General features: G+C 36.4%; 1 protein-coding gene across 1 annotated transcript in view; it reads right to left on the bottom strand.

Moving 5' to 3' along the window:
* The window catches only part of NSG1 (neuronal vesicle trafficking associated 1), a 128,599-nt gene that overhangs the window by 53,013 nt on the left and 61,640 nt on the right, over positions 1-13,946 (bottom strand). The window contains exon 4 of the mRNA XM_053700897.1: positions 3,374-3,484. Within this exon, the coding sequence (XP_053556872.1) occupies positions 3,374-3,484 (111 nt within the window). The remainder of the gene's footprint in view (positions 1-3,373; positions 3,485-13,946) is intronic.

Raw genomic sequence — 13,946 nt, 5'->3', positions numbered from 1 at the left:
TGTAGGAATTGTATTTAATTAATTTATTGATAGTGTAGTGTTAGGTTAATTGTAGGTAATTGTAGGTAGTTTATTTAATTAATTTATTGATAGTGTAGTGTTAGGTTTAATTGTAACTTAGGTTAGGATTTATTTTACAGGAAATTTTGTAATTATTTTAACTATTTTTGCTATTAAATAGTTCTTAACTATTTAATAGCTATTGTACCTGGTTAAAATAAATACAAAGTTACCTGTAAAATAAATATTAATCCTAAAATAGCTATAATATAATTATAATTTATATTGTAGCTATATTAGGATTTATTTTACAGGTAAGTATTTAGCTTTAAATAGGAATAATTTATTTAATAAGAGTTAATTTATTTTGTTAGAATAAAATTATATTTAACTTAGGGGGGTGTTAGTGTTAGGGTTAGACTTAGCTTTAGGGGTTAATACATTTATTAGAATAGCGGTGAGCTCCAGTCGGCAGATTAGGGGTTAATGTTTGAAGTTAGGTGTCGGCGATGTTAGGGAGGGCAGATTAGGGGTTAATACTATTTATTATAGGGTTAGTGAGGCGGATTAGGGGTTAATAACTTTATAATAATAGCGGTGCGGTCTGCTCGGCAGATTAGGGGTTAATAAGTGTAGGCAGGTGGAGGCGACGTTGAGGGGGGCAGATTAGGGGTTAATAAATATAATATAGGGGTCGGCGGTGTTAGGGGCAGCAGATTAGGGGTACATAAGTATAACGTAGGTGGCAGTCGGCAGATTAGGGGTTAAAAAAATGTAATCGAGTGTCGACGATGTGGGGGGACATCGGTTTAGGGGTACATAGGTAGTTTATGGGTGTTAGTGTACTTTAGAGTACAGTAGTTAAGAGCTTTATAAACCGGCGTTAGCCCAGAAAGCTCTTAACTACTGACTTTTTTCCTGCGGCTGGAGTTTTGTCGTTAGATGTCTAACGCTCACTTCAGACACGACTCTAAATACCGGAGTTAGAAAGATCCCATTGAAAAGATAGGATACGCAATTGACGTAAGGGGATCTGCGGTATGGAAAAGTCGCGGCTGAAAAGTGAGCGTTAGACCCTTTTTTGAGTGACTCCAAATACCAAATTTAGGTAGCCTAAAACCAGCGTTAGGAGCCTCTAACGCTGGTTTTCACGGCTAACGCCAAACTCCAAATCTAGGCCTGTGTGATTCCTGTAACCTCATATAATACTAAATGAAAAAGCTATGAATAATGATGGTGTTTTTGTACCATACGCACCCTTTAACAACCAGAAGAGGGAGCAGCAATCCACTTGAACACTTTATTTTGTTTTTAATATAATTTTTTTTATGGCAAGAAAATTAAACAAAATCATTTTTCATTTTCCTGTTAAAATAAAAATGTTGTGTTTCCCTCATCACCAATGAGCAAAAAGTAGTCAATATTAAAAAATCAAAAAGCAGTTCTTCGCATCTCATTAGGCAATTAAACAGATTGATATGTACCAAATTTTTGTTAAACTGAAATCATTAATAGTAGCTAATATCTTATGTCATTTTTGTTCTAAAAAAAAAAAAAATGCAAGAATCTAACTTATTTTAAGGTGTTATCGTTAGCATGTGTGGGAGTACAATGCAATGCGGACCCTAGCCATGCCCACCATTAGTGCCATTAGTGAGCAGCCTTACATATAAAATAAGTAATTGATGACTGACCCTCTATTTAAAAAAAATAAAAAATGTTGGCCTTTTCATACCACTATGAAGACTTTCATATCCTTATCAATACTTGAAACAACCTGAAGATCTTGCATAGATGCTATCTAACACCACAAAGACTATATTGTCTTTTTCCTAACAAAAACAACACTTGTTAGTGCTGTGGTCATGTGGGAAGCAATATGGCCCACATGTGGTGGTGCGCTGTCATCCAAGAGTCCTGGAGTAGTGTCATTTTTTAATATGAATATATCTTCCAGGTACAATATGCTTTAGACCCCTTAATTTGGCTCTTGAATAAACCTCCAAAAATGAAATATAAACCATACTTAGAACTCTTTTACATGATGACAATCCGTGTAAAATGTTTGTTTGTCTCGACTCCCTATGAAAAGGCAAAGTCACTGGGTTTTTAGAACTGGAGGAAACTCAAAACATCAAGCATGATAAAATGGCAATTTGTGGCAGGACACGTTTTTGAGACTATAAAGACCATTTTGTTTCTTATAACCTCTTAATATCAGATTCTTATCAATGTGCTTAAAGGGACACTAAACCCAATTTTTTTCTTTAATGATTCAGATAGAGCAAGCAATTTTAAGCAACTTTCTAATTTACTCCTATTATCAAATTTTCTTCATCCTCTTTCTAAATTTATTTGAAAAGTAGGAATGTAAAGCTTAGGTGCCGGCCCATTTTTGGTTCAGAACCTGGGTAATACTTGCTGATTGGTGGATAAATGTAGCTAATCGTGAACCTAAAATAGGCCGCCTCCTAAGATTTACATTCCTGCTTTTCAAATAAAGGTAGCAAGTGAACGAAACAAAATTGATAATAGGAGTAAATTAGAAAGTTGCTTAAAATTGCATGCTCTATCTGAATCATAGCCAAGGGGGAGCTTACCCATTTATTTTTTTGTTATTATGTGCATTTATTTTCTTCTCTTATTTTTATTATTTATATTTCATTTCTTCTCTTTAAAGTGTTCTTTAAAATAAGAATTGGCTTGGGTGTTTGCTAACTGGAGCTGTATCTCCTACTTTTGTACTTTTGAAACATTTAATAAAGCTGATTTAAAAAAACTTTGGCCACCTCTGGTCTATAGGTAAAGTTGCAGCACATTTCTGCTATTGATATGGTAATGTCTCTCTATGACCTATCTCTTGTCACTACCAGCAAAATGAGCAGGACACAAACACAATCTGAATACAAGAAAATCATGTTGCTGTTATGCAAAGCATCCATCAAATGGTAGTCCCTCATGCTGTATTATATCAGACATTTTGTAAAGGATGGTGTATTGTTTGTAGGTATTTATGGCCTTTAAAAAACATAAACCATTCAGGCTCTGACCTACATAAGTTTTAAGTCATATATTTTATATATTTACAGTGTAAAAAGAAATCTGTTTCCTGTATCCTGTTTCATGAGACAGTTACCCAATAAGACCACAATACTTGTTTTTTTTTTCTAAGAAAATGATATCTTGCTGTAGTTATTAGCAAATCACTACTTAATACATATTTCATTTTTGAATTAGGCAGTGAATATGCTTTAACTCTTTGGCATCTGTAGTAAACTATAATAAACTGATACTCAAAGTGATGCAGATCTCTTCCAGTCAAAGGTAATTGGTCGATAAAAATTTTCAAGCTCCTTGGCAATTTGTATCTTACCTTGTACACAAATCCTTCAGGACAAGCATGGTCATATTTGTACACCTTGTAGACTACAAGAAACACAACGCAGGCCAGGAATGCCAGAGCAAACAGGACAAGAACAGTTACCTAAAAAAAAAGGAATACAGAATATGTCAGCATAAACAGTTTATAAACAATCTTGAATGATTTGTAGATTAAGTGCACTATGGCGGGGCCTTCATTATCACCAATTCATAAAATCAAAAAGCAGCATTTAAATTAGTAACATGTCACTCCTATTTAGGAAAGAACACAAGTACTTCAACTTTATTATAATGTGTGTTTTACAGTTCAGATGAATATATTTCAGTAGAGTTGTTTCTTCTCTAGTATACATGAACTATTTTAAATACTTTTATTGCAAACACGCTGACCAATGCATTGCAACAAACTACAGAAGAAGCAGATAATAATATTATACAACTTGTTTTATCACATATCATGCCATCCATGTACAAGGTATTTGCACTGAATAAAATTCTCTATAAATAAATTTGGCAGTTGTAAGCTAATTAAAGGAAAGTTCATTTTGTTTTTTAAAAGGACATAAAACTGAAAAAATAAAAAGCTCTTAGAGCATTAAAGGGACATAAAACAAGTTGGGATAGAGACAAAATATAATATTATGTACTTTAATTACTTTACCTGCAAATTTAAACTGCAGTGCCTCATTATTAACCCTTTCTTTTAAGTTTCCGAATTGTACAGCTCTAACACACATTTCCTTCTATGGCTGTATCTATATCTACCATTGATTTGGTAGAATGCAAAAGTGAACACTCATTATCTGCTGGAGCATGCTTAGAAGCAAATAAGCAGCTGTGAACTCAGTTGAAATACAATGCCTGTGTTTCTGATGTTAAACACTGATAAGGGGGGTGGATCAGACTACTCCAGACAACATGGCTATGTAAATAATTTTGCTTATTTTTGAAAATTATTTTAAAATACTTGCCAGCAATTTTGAAACAATGTTTTTATGCACATTATTTTTACTTAATAAGCCCTTTTAGGATATGCACAGATCTCAACATGTTTTATGGCACTTTAATAGGGTTAATCACACTGTTAAAGTCAGCAACAGAGCAGAAATGCACTACTGGGACTTAGCTGAACACATCTTGTGAGCCAATGACAAAAGGTGTGCAGCCACTAATAGACAGCTAGTACTTAGTAGTGCATTGCTGCTCCTGAGCCTATCTAGGTATACTTTTCAACAAAGGATACAAAAGGAATTAGGTAAATTTGCTAACACATGTAAATAAAAAGGTCTCTTATACGGACAGTCTACTCCAGAGTTTTATTGTTTAAAATGATAGACAATCCCTTTTTTACCCATTCCCCAGTTTTGCATAATCAACACTGTCATATTAATATACTTTTTACCTCTGTGATTTCCTTGTATCTAAACCTTTGCAGACTGCCCCCTTATCTTAGTTTTTTTAAGAGACTTGTATTTTAGCCACTCAATGCCCTCTCATAAGTAACTTCACAGGCGTGAGCGAAGTAACTTCACGACATGAGCTCAATGTTATTATTATTATTATCATTTATTTGTAAAGCTCCGCCAAATTCCGTAGCGCTGGGTACAATGATAGGGGTATACAATGACAAAGATTTGTGATAAAATACAAAACATAACAAAACTAAACAAATCTAGTACAGGAGGAAGAGGGCCCTGCTCTGGAGAGCTCACAGTCTATAGGTTTAGGGTGCAGAGACATAAGGTTGGGGTAGCTTGTTACATCGGTTTTATTTGCAGCAGTAAGTCAGGAAGTTCATGTACATGTATTAGTTTGGTTCGGATGAGGGATGGAGGAGAGATGGTAAGCCTCTCTGAATAGTTGAGTTTTCAAGGAGTGTCTGAAGCTATACAAGGTTGGAGACAGTCTTATGGAGCAGGGTAGAGAGTTCCAGAGGACAGGAGTGGGACGTAGAGATAACAGGAGTGGTAGAGACGTAGGTCAGAGGTTGATTGAAGAGGACGGGATGGGGAATATTTCACGATGAGAGAGGAAATATAGTTGGGAGTTAGACTGTTGAGTGCTTTGTAAGTTAGGGTTAATACTTTAAATTGTATTCTGGAATGTATGGGGAGCCAGTGTAGAGACTGGCAGAGCGGAGCAGCTGATGTAGATCAGCGACTTAGGTGGATGAGTCTAGCAGAAGCATTCATAATAGATTGGAGGGAGGAGAGGTGGTGTTTTGGAAAGCCATTTAGGAGTAGATTGCAATAATCAATACGTGACAAAATGAGGGAATGAATACATATTTTTGTAGTTTTTTTGAGTAAGGAAGGGATGAATTCTGGAAATGTTGCGTAGGTGTGAACGGCAAGATTTGGTAAGCGCTTGTTTATGTGGGTTGAATGTGAGTTCTGAGTCTAGTGTGACCCCAAGACAGCAGACCTGGGGTGAGGTGTTGAGAATAGAGTCTCCAACTGTCAGAGAAATTTCAGGTGTTGGATGTCTCGAAGAGGGGGGATAAGAAGCAGCTCAGTTTTTGACAGATTGAGTTGGAGGTAGTGTGAAGACATCCAAGAGGAAATTGCAGAGAAGCAGTCAGAAATCTGTTTGAGTAAAGAGGGAGAGATATCAGGAGAGGAAAGATAGATTTGTGTATCATCAGCATATAAGAAGTACTGGAATCCAAAGGAGGCTATAAGTTTTCCAAGGCAGGATGTATAGAGAGAGAAAAGCAAGCAACTGAGAGAGGCAAAGGATCACAAGATATGTTGTTAAAGGAAACTGAAAATGAGCGGTTTGACAGATATGATGCAAACCAGGAGAGGGCTGTGTCTCGGATGCCAAATGAATGTAGTATTTTTAGGAGGAGAGGATGGTCAACTGTGTCAAAAGCTGCGGACAGGTCAAGAAGAATTAGTAATGAGTAATGGCCTTTTGCTTTAGCTGATAACAGGTCATTTGTTACTTTAGCAAGAGCGGTTTTCTGTTGAGTGTTTAGGGTGGAAACCAGATTGTAGTGGATCAAGTAAGGAGTTAGTTGTGAGAAATTGAGTTAGCCGATTATAGACTAGTCGTTCCAATAATTTTGAAGTGAAGGGAAGTAAGGAGACCGGTCGATAGTTAGAAGGCGAGGAGGGGTCAAGCGAGGGCTTTTTTAGGATTGGCCCATGCTTGAATGTGTCAGGAAATGTGCCAGCGGTGAGAGATTGGTTAAAGAGATGAGTTAGGGTAGGGGTTAGTGAAGCAGAGAGAGAGAGGGAATAAGTTGTGAAGGAATAGGATCAAGTGGGCAGGTTGTGAGCTGAGCCAAGGATAGAAGTGCAGAGACTTCTTACTCTGTTACAGGAGGGAAGTAACATAGATTTTTGTTAATAGAAGGGGTGGGTAGGATTGCTGGGTTTGAGGGGTGTGAGGTGCAGATCTCTTTTTGAACTGATCAGCAATAATCTGAGCAGTGAGGTTGGTAGTCGGCGGGGGGGGGGGGCAGGCGGACATTGAAGTGAGTTAAAGGTTGAGAACAGCTTTCTGGGGTTGGATGCATGAGATGACACAAGGGAGGAGAAATAGACTTGTTTGGCCAGTTGTAGGACTTAAGGGTGAATTTATAATGCTGGAAATTAGCACAGGTGCGTGATTTACTCCACTGCTATTCAGCAGTCCGTGAGCATCACTGAATATATCTGGTCTGTTTAGTGTGCCACGGTTGCCGTCAAGTGATTGATGTACGTCGAAGAGTGGAGGTTGCAGTTTTGTCAAGTGTTGATTTTAGTGCCAAATTATACTGTAGAGTTACGAGGTTTGGACAAGAGAGGGATGAAATGTAAGAGAGCAGAGGACATTTAAATTCCTGTAAGGTAGCAGTTTTTTGGGGGCTTGCAAAGATGTAGCAGGTAGAATAACAGAGAAAGTTAGTAGATGATGGTCAGAGAGAGGAAAGGGGAGGTTAAGGGAGTTGGAAACAGCACAGAGATTTGTGAAGACCAGGTCTATGGAGTTGCCTTCACAGTGTGTTGGAGATGTTGTCCATTGGGACAGGCCTAAAGAGGTGGTAAGATAGAAGTTTAGAGGCAGCAGGCATATTAGGAGTATCAAGGGGTATGTTGAAGTCCCCTAAGATGAGAGAAGGGACATTACAAGAGAGAAAATGTGGAAGCCAGGCTTCAAAGTGGTCCAGAAATTGTGATGCTGCGCCAGGGGGCCGATAGATAACTGCAACACGAAGAGCTATAGGGGAGAAGAGGCGGATAGCGTGAACTTCAAAAGATGAGAAGGAACGAGAGGGAGGTGATGGAATGCCATGAAAGGTACTGTGTGGAGACAAGAGAATACCTACTCCTTCTCCTTGTTTGTCTCCAGGCCTGGGAGTGTTACTGAAATGCAGACCGCCATAGGACAGAGAGGCTACAGCAGTTGTGTTAGAGGAGGAAAGCCAAGTTTCAGTGAGGGCTAACAGGTTAAGTGAACGTGAAATAAATAGGTCGTAAATAGATGTAAGCTTATTGCATACCGAGCGTGCATTTCAGAGGGCACACAAGAATTGGGGTGTACTAATAAAGTTGCAGTTAATGAGGTTTAGAGGGTTACGTGGGGAAGGTGTATGAGGTGTCATTTGGGGTAGTGATCTGAGGCAAGCAGAGGGTGGACCTGGTAAGGCGAGACATCCCCAGCTGCAAGAAGAAAGATGGTGAGCGAAAGGAGATGAGAATGTGTCTTATGTGAGTGTTTAAGTTTAGGATCAGTGAAGCATGGCTGGCTGAGGGATGTGAGATAGGAATAGAGTTTATGAGTGTTGTAGAGAGGGAAAGGTAGAAGAGAAGGAGAAATATGAATGTTCTGAGTGCTGTTTGTGAATGGAAGAGCTGTGACTTTAACGAGAAGGGAGGAAAAGGTTAATAAAGATATTAGAAAGTGTAGCATGTTTGCATTTAATTTTGGAAATTTGAAAGTACTTATCTCTGTTGTCCACTCCTTTGTATAACTCCGTTGTTATAACTCTCTCTACACTTATGAACTAGCACACTTGAGAATCTATATGGCACACATGAACTAACGCCCTTTAGCTGTAAAAAATGGTCAAATGCATTTAGATTAGATGCGGCCTTCAAAGGCTTAGAAATTAGCATATGAGCCTACCTAGGTTTAGCTTTTAACTAAGAATTCCCAGAGAACAAAGCAAATTTTATGATAAAGGAAAATTGGAAAGTTGTTAAAAAATGCATGCCCTATCTGAATCATGAAAGTTTCATTTCAACTAAACTGTCCCTTTAAAACTGCATACTCTCTTTGAATACAGAAAGTTGAATTTTTACTTTCATGCCCTGTATCAGCAAAGAGCTTTTTATAAGAGAAAAAAAGAAAAAAGAAAGAAAATGTTATGAAAATATTGTTGTGTCCAGAGATTCAAGTTTAACCAGATATAGGGAGATATAAATTGACTGAGCCTACCGATCAGACAATCATGTTTTTTTAAGACTCAGGTTGACTCAGAGGTATTTCATAGTTACCTATTCAACACTAAAATCACCCTCTATAGCGAGATAATAAGCTAAAAAAAAAGTTGCTATTAGTGCTTTTTCAAAATCATTATAAATATGTGCCTAAGAAACTGTACTATAAATTTAAAAGTACATTTACACATTGATGAGCCTCATCAAAGTTAAAGGGACACTGAACCCAAATTTTTTCTTTCATGATTCTGATAGAGCATGCACATTTAAGCAACTTTCTAATTTACTCCTATTATCAATTTTTCTTCATTCTCTTGCTTTCTTTATTTGAAAAAGAAGGCATCTAAGCAATTTTTTTGGTTCAGGACCATGGAAAGCACTTGTTTATTTGTGGGTTAATTTATCCACCAATCAGCAAGAACAACACAGTGTGTTCACCAAAAATGGGCCGGCAACTAAACTTACATTCTTGCATTTCAAATAAAGATACCAAGAGAATGAAGAAAATTTGATAATAGGAGTAAATTAGAAAGTTGCTTAAAATTGCATGCTCTATCTGAATCACGAAAGAAAAAATTTGGGTTCAGTGTCCCTTTAAGTCATTTGGTGGTAAATATTTGAACTGCTCGGAACATTTACTGTTTGCGTGAATAAATTCTTGGTCCCCTTGATTTAGCTGTAGACAAAATAAAATAAAAAACAGCCCTTAGACGCCAATTATATATATATATATATATATATATATATATTTTTTTTTTTATTATTATTTTTTTTATTTATTTATTAATTACTGGATTCCCCCCCCCCCCCCCCTCAGATTTCCAAGAATTAACTGCACTGAAAATCTCCCAGCATTTGATAAACTGAATGTATCTTACAAATTAACTGAAATTACATTTTTGGGGAAATTTGATGTAGAAGTTAGTTTGTTATGAAAACAAAATAAAAAAAAAAAAAGAAAAAATAGATTTGCTTTTTTTTTTAAATGTAATGTTATGTATTATATATGACCTATAACATAGCTAATAAAATCAGCCATGACATAGGGAAACTTCAAGAGATATAGAAGTTAAAAGGAAACATTCGGATAGAGTATACCATTTTATAAAAACTTTCTAATTTACTTCTATTATTACATTTACAAAGTCCCCAGCTCCTTTCTATGAAAGCATAACAAGGTAGGTTCAGGTGTGTGCTCATTTTTTGAACACTATACTTATAGTGCTTAAAGGGACATGAAACCCAATTTTTTTCTTTGATGTTTCAGATAGAGAATACAATTTTAAACAACTTTCCAATTTACTTCTACAGTCCTGGCCAAACGTTTTGAGAATGACACAAATATAATTTTTTACAAAGTCTGCTGCTTCAGTGTTTTTAGATCTTTTTGTTAGATGTTACTATGGTATACTGAAGTATAATTACAAGCATTTCATAAGGGTCAATTACATTAAGTTTATGCAAAGCGTCAATATTTGCAGTGTTGACACTTCTTTTTCAAGACCTCTGCAATTCGCCCTGGCATGCTGTCAATCAACTTCTGGGCCACATCGTGACTGATGGCAGCCCATTCTTGCATAATCAATGTTTGGAGTTTGTCAGAATTTGTGTGTGTGTGTGGGGGGGGGGGGGTGTTCACCTGCCTCTTGAGGATTGACCACAGGATTTTGTTCCCCAAGCCACTCAGTTATCACTTTTGCCTGTGACAAGGTGTTCCATCATGCTGGAAAATGCATTGTTCATTACCAAACTGTTCTTGGATGGTTGGGAGAAGTTGCTCTTGGAGGATGTTTTTGTACCATTTTTTGTTCATGGCTGTGTTCTTAGGCAAAATTGGGTGTGAGCCCACTCCATTGGCTGAAAAGCAACCCCACACACGAATAGTCTCAGGATGCTTTACTGTTGGCATGACACAGGACTGATGGAAGCGCTCACCTTTTCTTCTCCTGACAAGGTTTTTTCCGGATGCCCCAAACAATCTGAAAGGGGATTCATCAGAGAAAATGACTACCCCGTCCTCAGCAGTCCAATCCCTGTACCTTTTGCAGAATATTAGTCTGTCCCTGATGTTTTTTTCCTGGAGAGAAGTGGCTTCTTTGCTGCCCTCTTTGATACGAGGCTATCCTTCAAAAGTCTTTGCCTCACTTTGCTTGCAGATGCACTCACACCTGCCTGCTGCCATTCCTGAGCAAGCTCTGCATTGGTGGTGCCCGATCCCGCAGCTCAATCAACTTTAGGAGACAGTCCTGGCACTTGCTGGACTTTCTTGGGGGCCCTGAAGCCTTCTTCACAACAATTGAACCTCTCTCCTTAAAGTTCTTGATGATCCGATAAATGGTTGAATTAGGTGCAATCTTAGTAGCAGCAATATCCTTGCCTGTGAATCCCTTTTTGTGCAAATCAATGATGACTGCACGTGTTTCTTTGCAGGTAACCATGGTTAACAGAGGAAGAACAATGATTTCAAGTACGACCCTCCTTTTAAAGCTTCCAGTCTGTTTTTCTAACTCAATCAGCATGACTCCAGCCTTGTCCTCGTCAACACCGACACCTGTGTTAACTAGAGAATCACTGACATGATGTCAGCTGGTCCTTTTGTGGCAGGGCTGAAATGCAGTGGAATTTTTATTTGGGGATTACGTTCATTTTCATGGCAAAGAGGGACTTGATCTGATCCGATCCCTCTTCATAACATTCTGGGGTATGTGCAAATTGCCATCATAAAAACTGAGGCAGACTTTGTGAAAATTAATATTTGTGCCATTCTCAAAACTTTTGGCCAGGACTGTATTATCAATTTGGCTTCATTGTCTTGGTATCCTTTATTGAAGCAGCAGCAATGCATTACTGGGAGCAAGCTGAATACATCTGTAAGCTATATATGTGCAGCCACAAATCAGCACCCAAGCCTAGCTAGGTATTTTTTTTCTATAAAGGATACAAAGAGAACAAAGCAAATCAGATAATATAAGTAAATTGTAAAGTTGTTGAAAATTGAATGTTATATCTGAATCATGAAATAAATAAATAGTGTTTCATGTCCCTTTATGTCTTGTGCACGCTCCTCAGCATATCTAGATGTACCCTATTGGAAAGATGCTAAGTTTCAACAAAAAATAACAAGATTAAGTGGTAGTGAAATAACAGAAACTAGAAAGTATTGTTTTCCAAAACTGCACCCTTTATCTGAAGCATGACTATTTCATTTGTATTTTCATATCCCATTTACTTGTCCTAATCTATGTGGGTTTTGTTTTTATTTAGCTCAGCATTTATATTACATGAAATAACTGGGGTAGCAAATGTCCTTAAAATATTATTTATTTGAATATATTATTTTATATAGAGCAATGGTTTTCAAACCTTTTCTCAAGCCTCCTTAACAGGCCAGATTTTGAGGAAATCTGAACTAGAGCACACATGAAATAATCATCTGATGAACATGAAACATGGTTATTAACCTGCTCTCACCCAAGGTAATTCTGAAAATCTGGCATGTTAGGGAGGCCCAAGGACAGGTTTGAAAACCAGTGATATAGAGGTTTTGTTAAACATTTTTTTCTTATAAACATGAAGGTTGAAAATAGCATAAAATATTGTACATTAGCAAAGTTCATCTGTTCACTTTCTGTCTTCAAAGGGACAAAGATAAATGTGAGTAATAATGTCAGTAAATATATAAATGGTCACTATTTATTAACATGTGGGTGGGCAAGGTTCCCAGTAAGGGAAAGAGCTTGTGCAGTAGGGATGGGCGAATGTGTTTATACTCGAATTCGAATGTTAGAACGAATGTTATTGCAGAAATTTGATTTACATAATAGAATGTTGAAAAGAACTAATATTCTTAAAATTTTTATTATCGAATGTTATTTACAGTTTTCAAATTTCACTTTTGAATTCGAATGTCACTTTCGAATTCGAATGCGACATTCAAATTCGAATGTGACATTTGAATTTGAATATTTCATTTATAACTAGAAATACTATTTCAAATTCGAATATTACATTTCAAAAACACAGTTGTAGACTAGAAATACTATTTCCAATTCGAATGTCACATTCAAATTCATATGTAGCATTCGAATTCGAATGTAGCATTTGAATATTACATTTATTAAACACAGCTGTAGACTAGAAATACTATTTCGAATTTGAATGTTACATTCGAATTCGAATGTCACATTCAAATTCGAATATTACATTTATAAAACACAGTATTAGACTAGAAATACTATTTCGAATTCGAATGTGACATTTGAATTTGAATGTAGCATTCGAATATTACATTTATTAAACACAGTTGTAGATTAGAAATACTATTTCGAATTTGAATGTTACATTCGAATTCGAATATTACATTTAAAAAACACAGTATTAGACTAGAAATACTATTTCCAATTTGAATGTGACATTCAAATTAAAATATTACTTTTTTAAACACAGTTGTAGACTAGAAATACTATTTTGAATTCAAATAATACATTCAAATTCAAATGTCACATTTAAATTCGAATTTTACATTTTGAAATTGAATGAATACATAGCTAAACATTCTATTATTCGAACAAATATTTTCAAATTTTTCAATAAAAAATATATTATATAAACATTCGAAATTCGATTTGAACGAACGAATGGATCAAAATTCATTTTAAATTTAGAATTTTTAGAAACATTTGCCCATCCCTATTGTGCAGCCTCGCTCTCTGCTATTGAGCAACCAATTGCAAGAGAGCAGCGCTCTTCAATCACTCTAGGAAAATGAGTCTGGGTTGGGGGACTTAAACCAACTTCTTAACATAAGGTTGAATATTATGACTGCACCACAAGGACACCAAATCTCCATCATAGCTTCATTAATGGACCATTATGAGTCTAGAATTTACTGCTGTGATATTTATAAAATACTTGAATTGAGAGGAATAAATGCAAGATGTGACCAATGATACAAGATTTGTTAGTGACAAGAAAATGTTGCTATAATTTTCTTTGGTATACATCATCTTATTTCACCGCACTGTATAGGGTAAAGCAAAAGAAGAGTATACAAATTATGATAGAAGGATTTGATGGCTACTGAAAGAGATCACACTGTTACACTTGTCGTGGCTTCAGGATGTAACATACTGAATG

Source organism: Bombina bombina, chromosome 2 (assembly GCF_027579735.1).
Source record: "Bombina bombina isolate aBomBom1 chromosome 2, aBomBom1.pri, whole genome shotgun sequence".
Classification (NCBI taxonomy): domain Eukaryota; kingdom Metazoa; phylum Chordata; class Amphibia; order Anura; family Bombinatoridae; genus Bombina; species Bombina bombina.
This window is presented reverse-complemented; position numbering and strand designations above follow the sequence as displayed.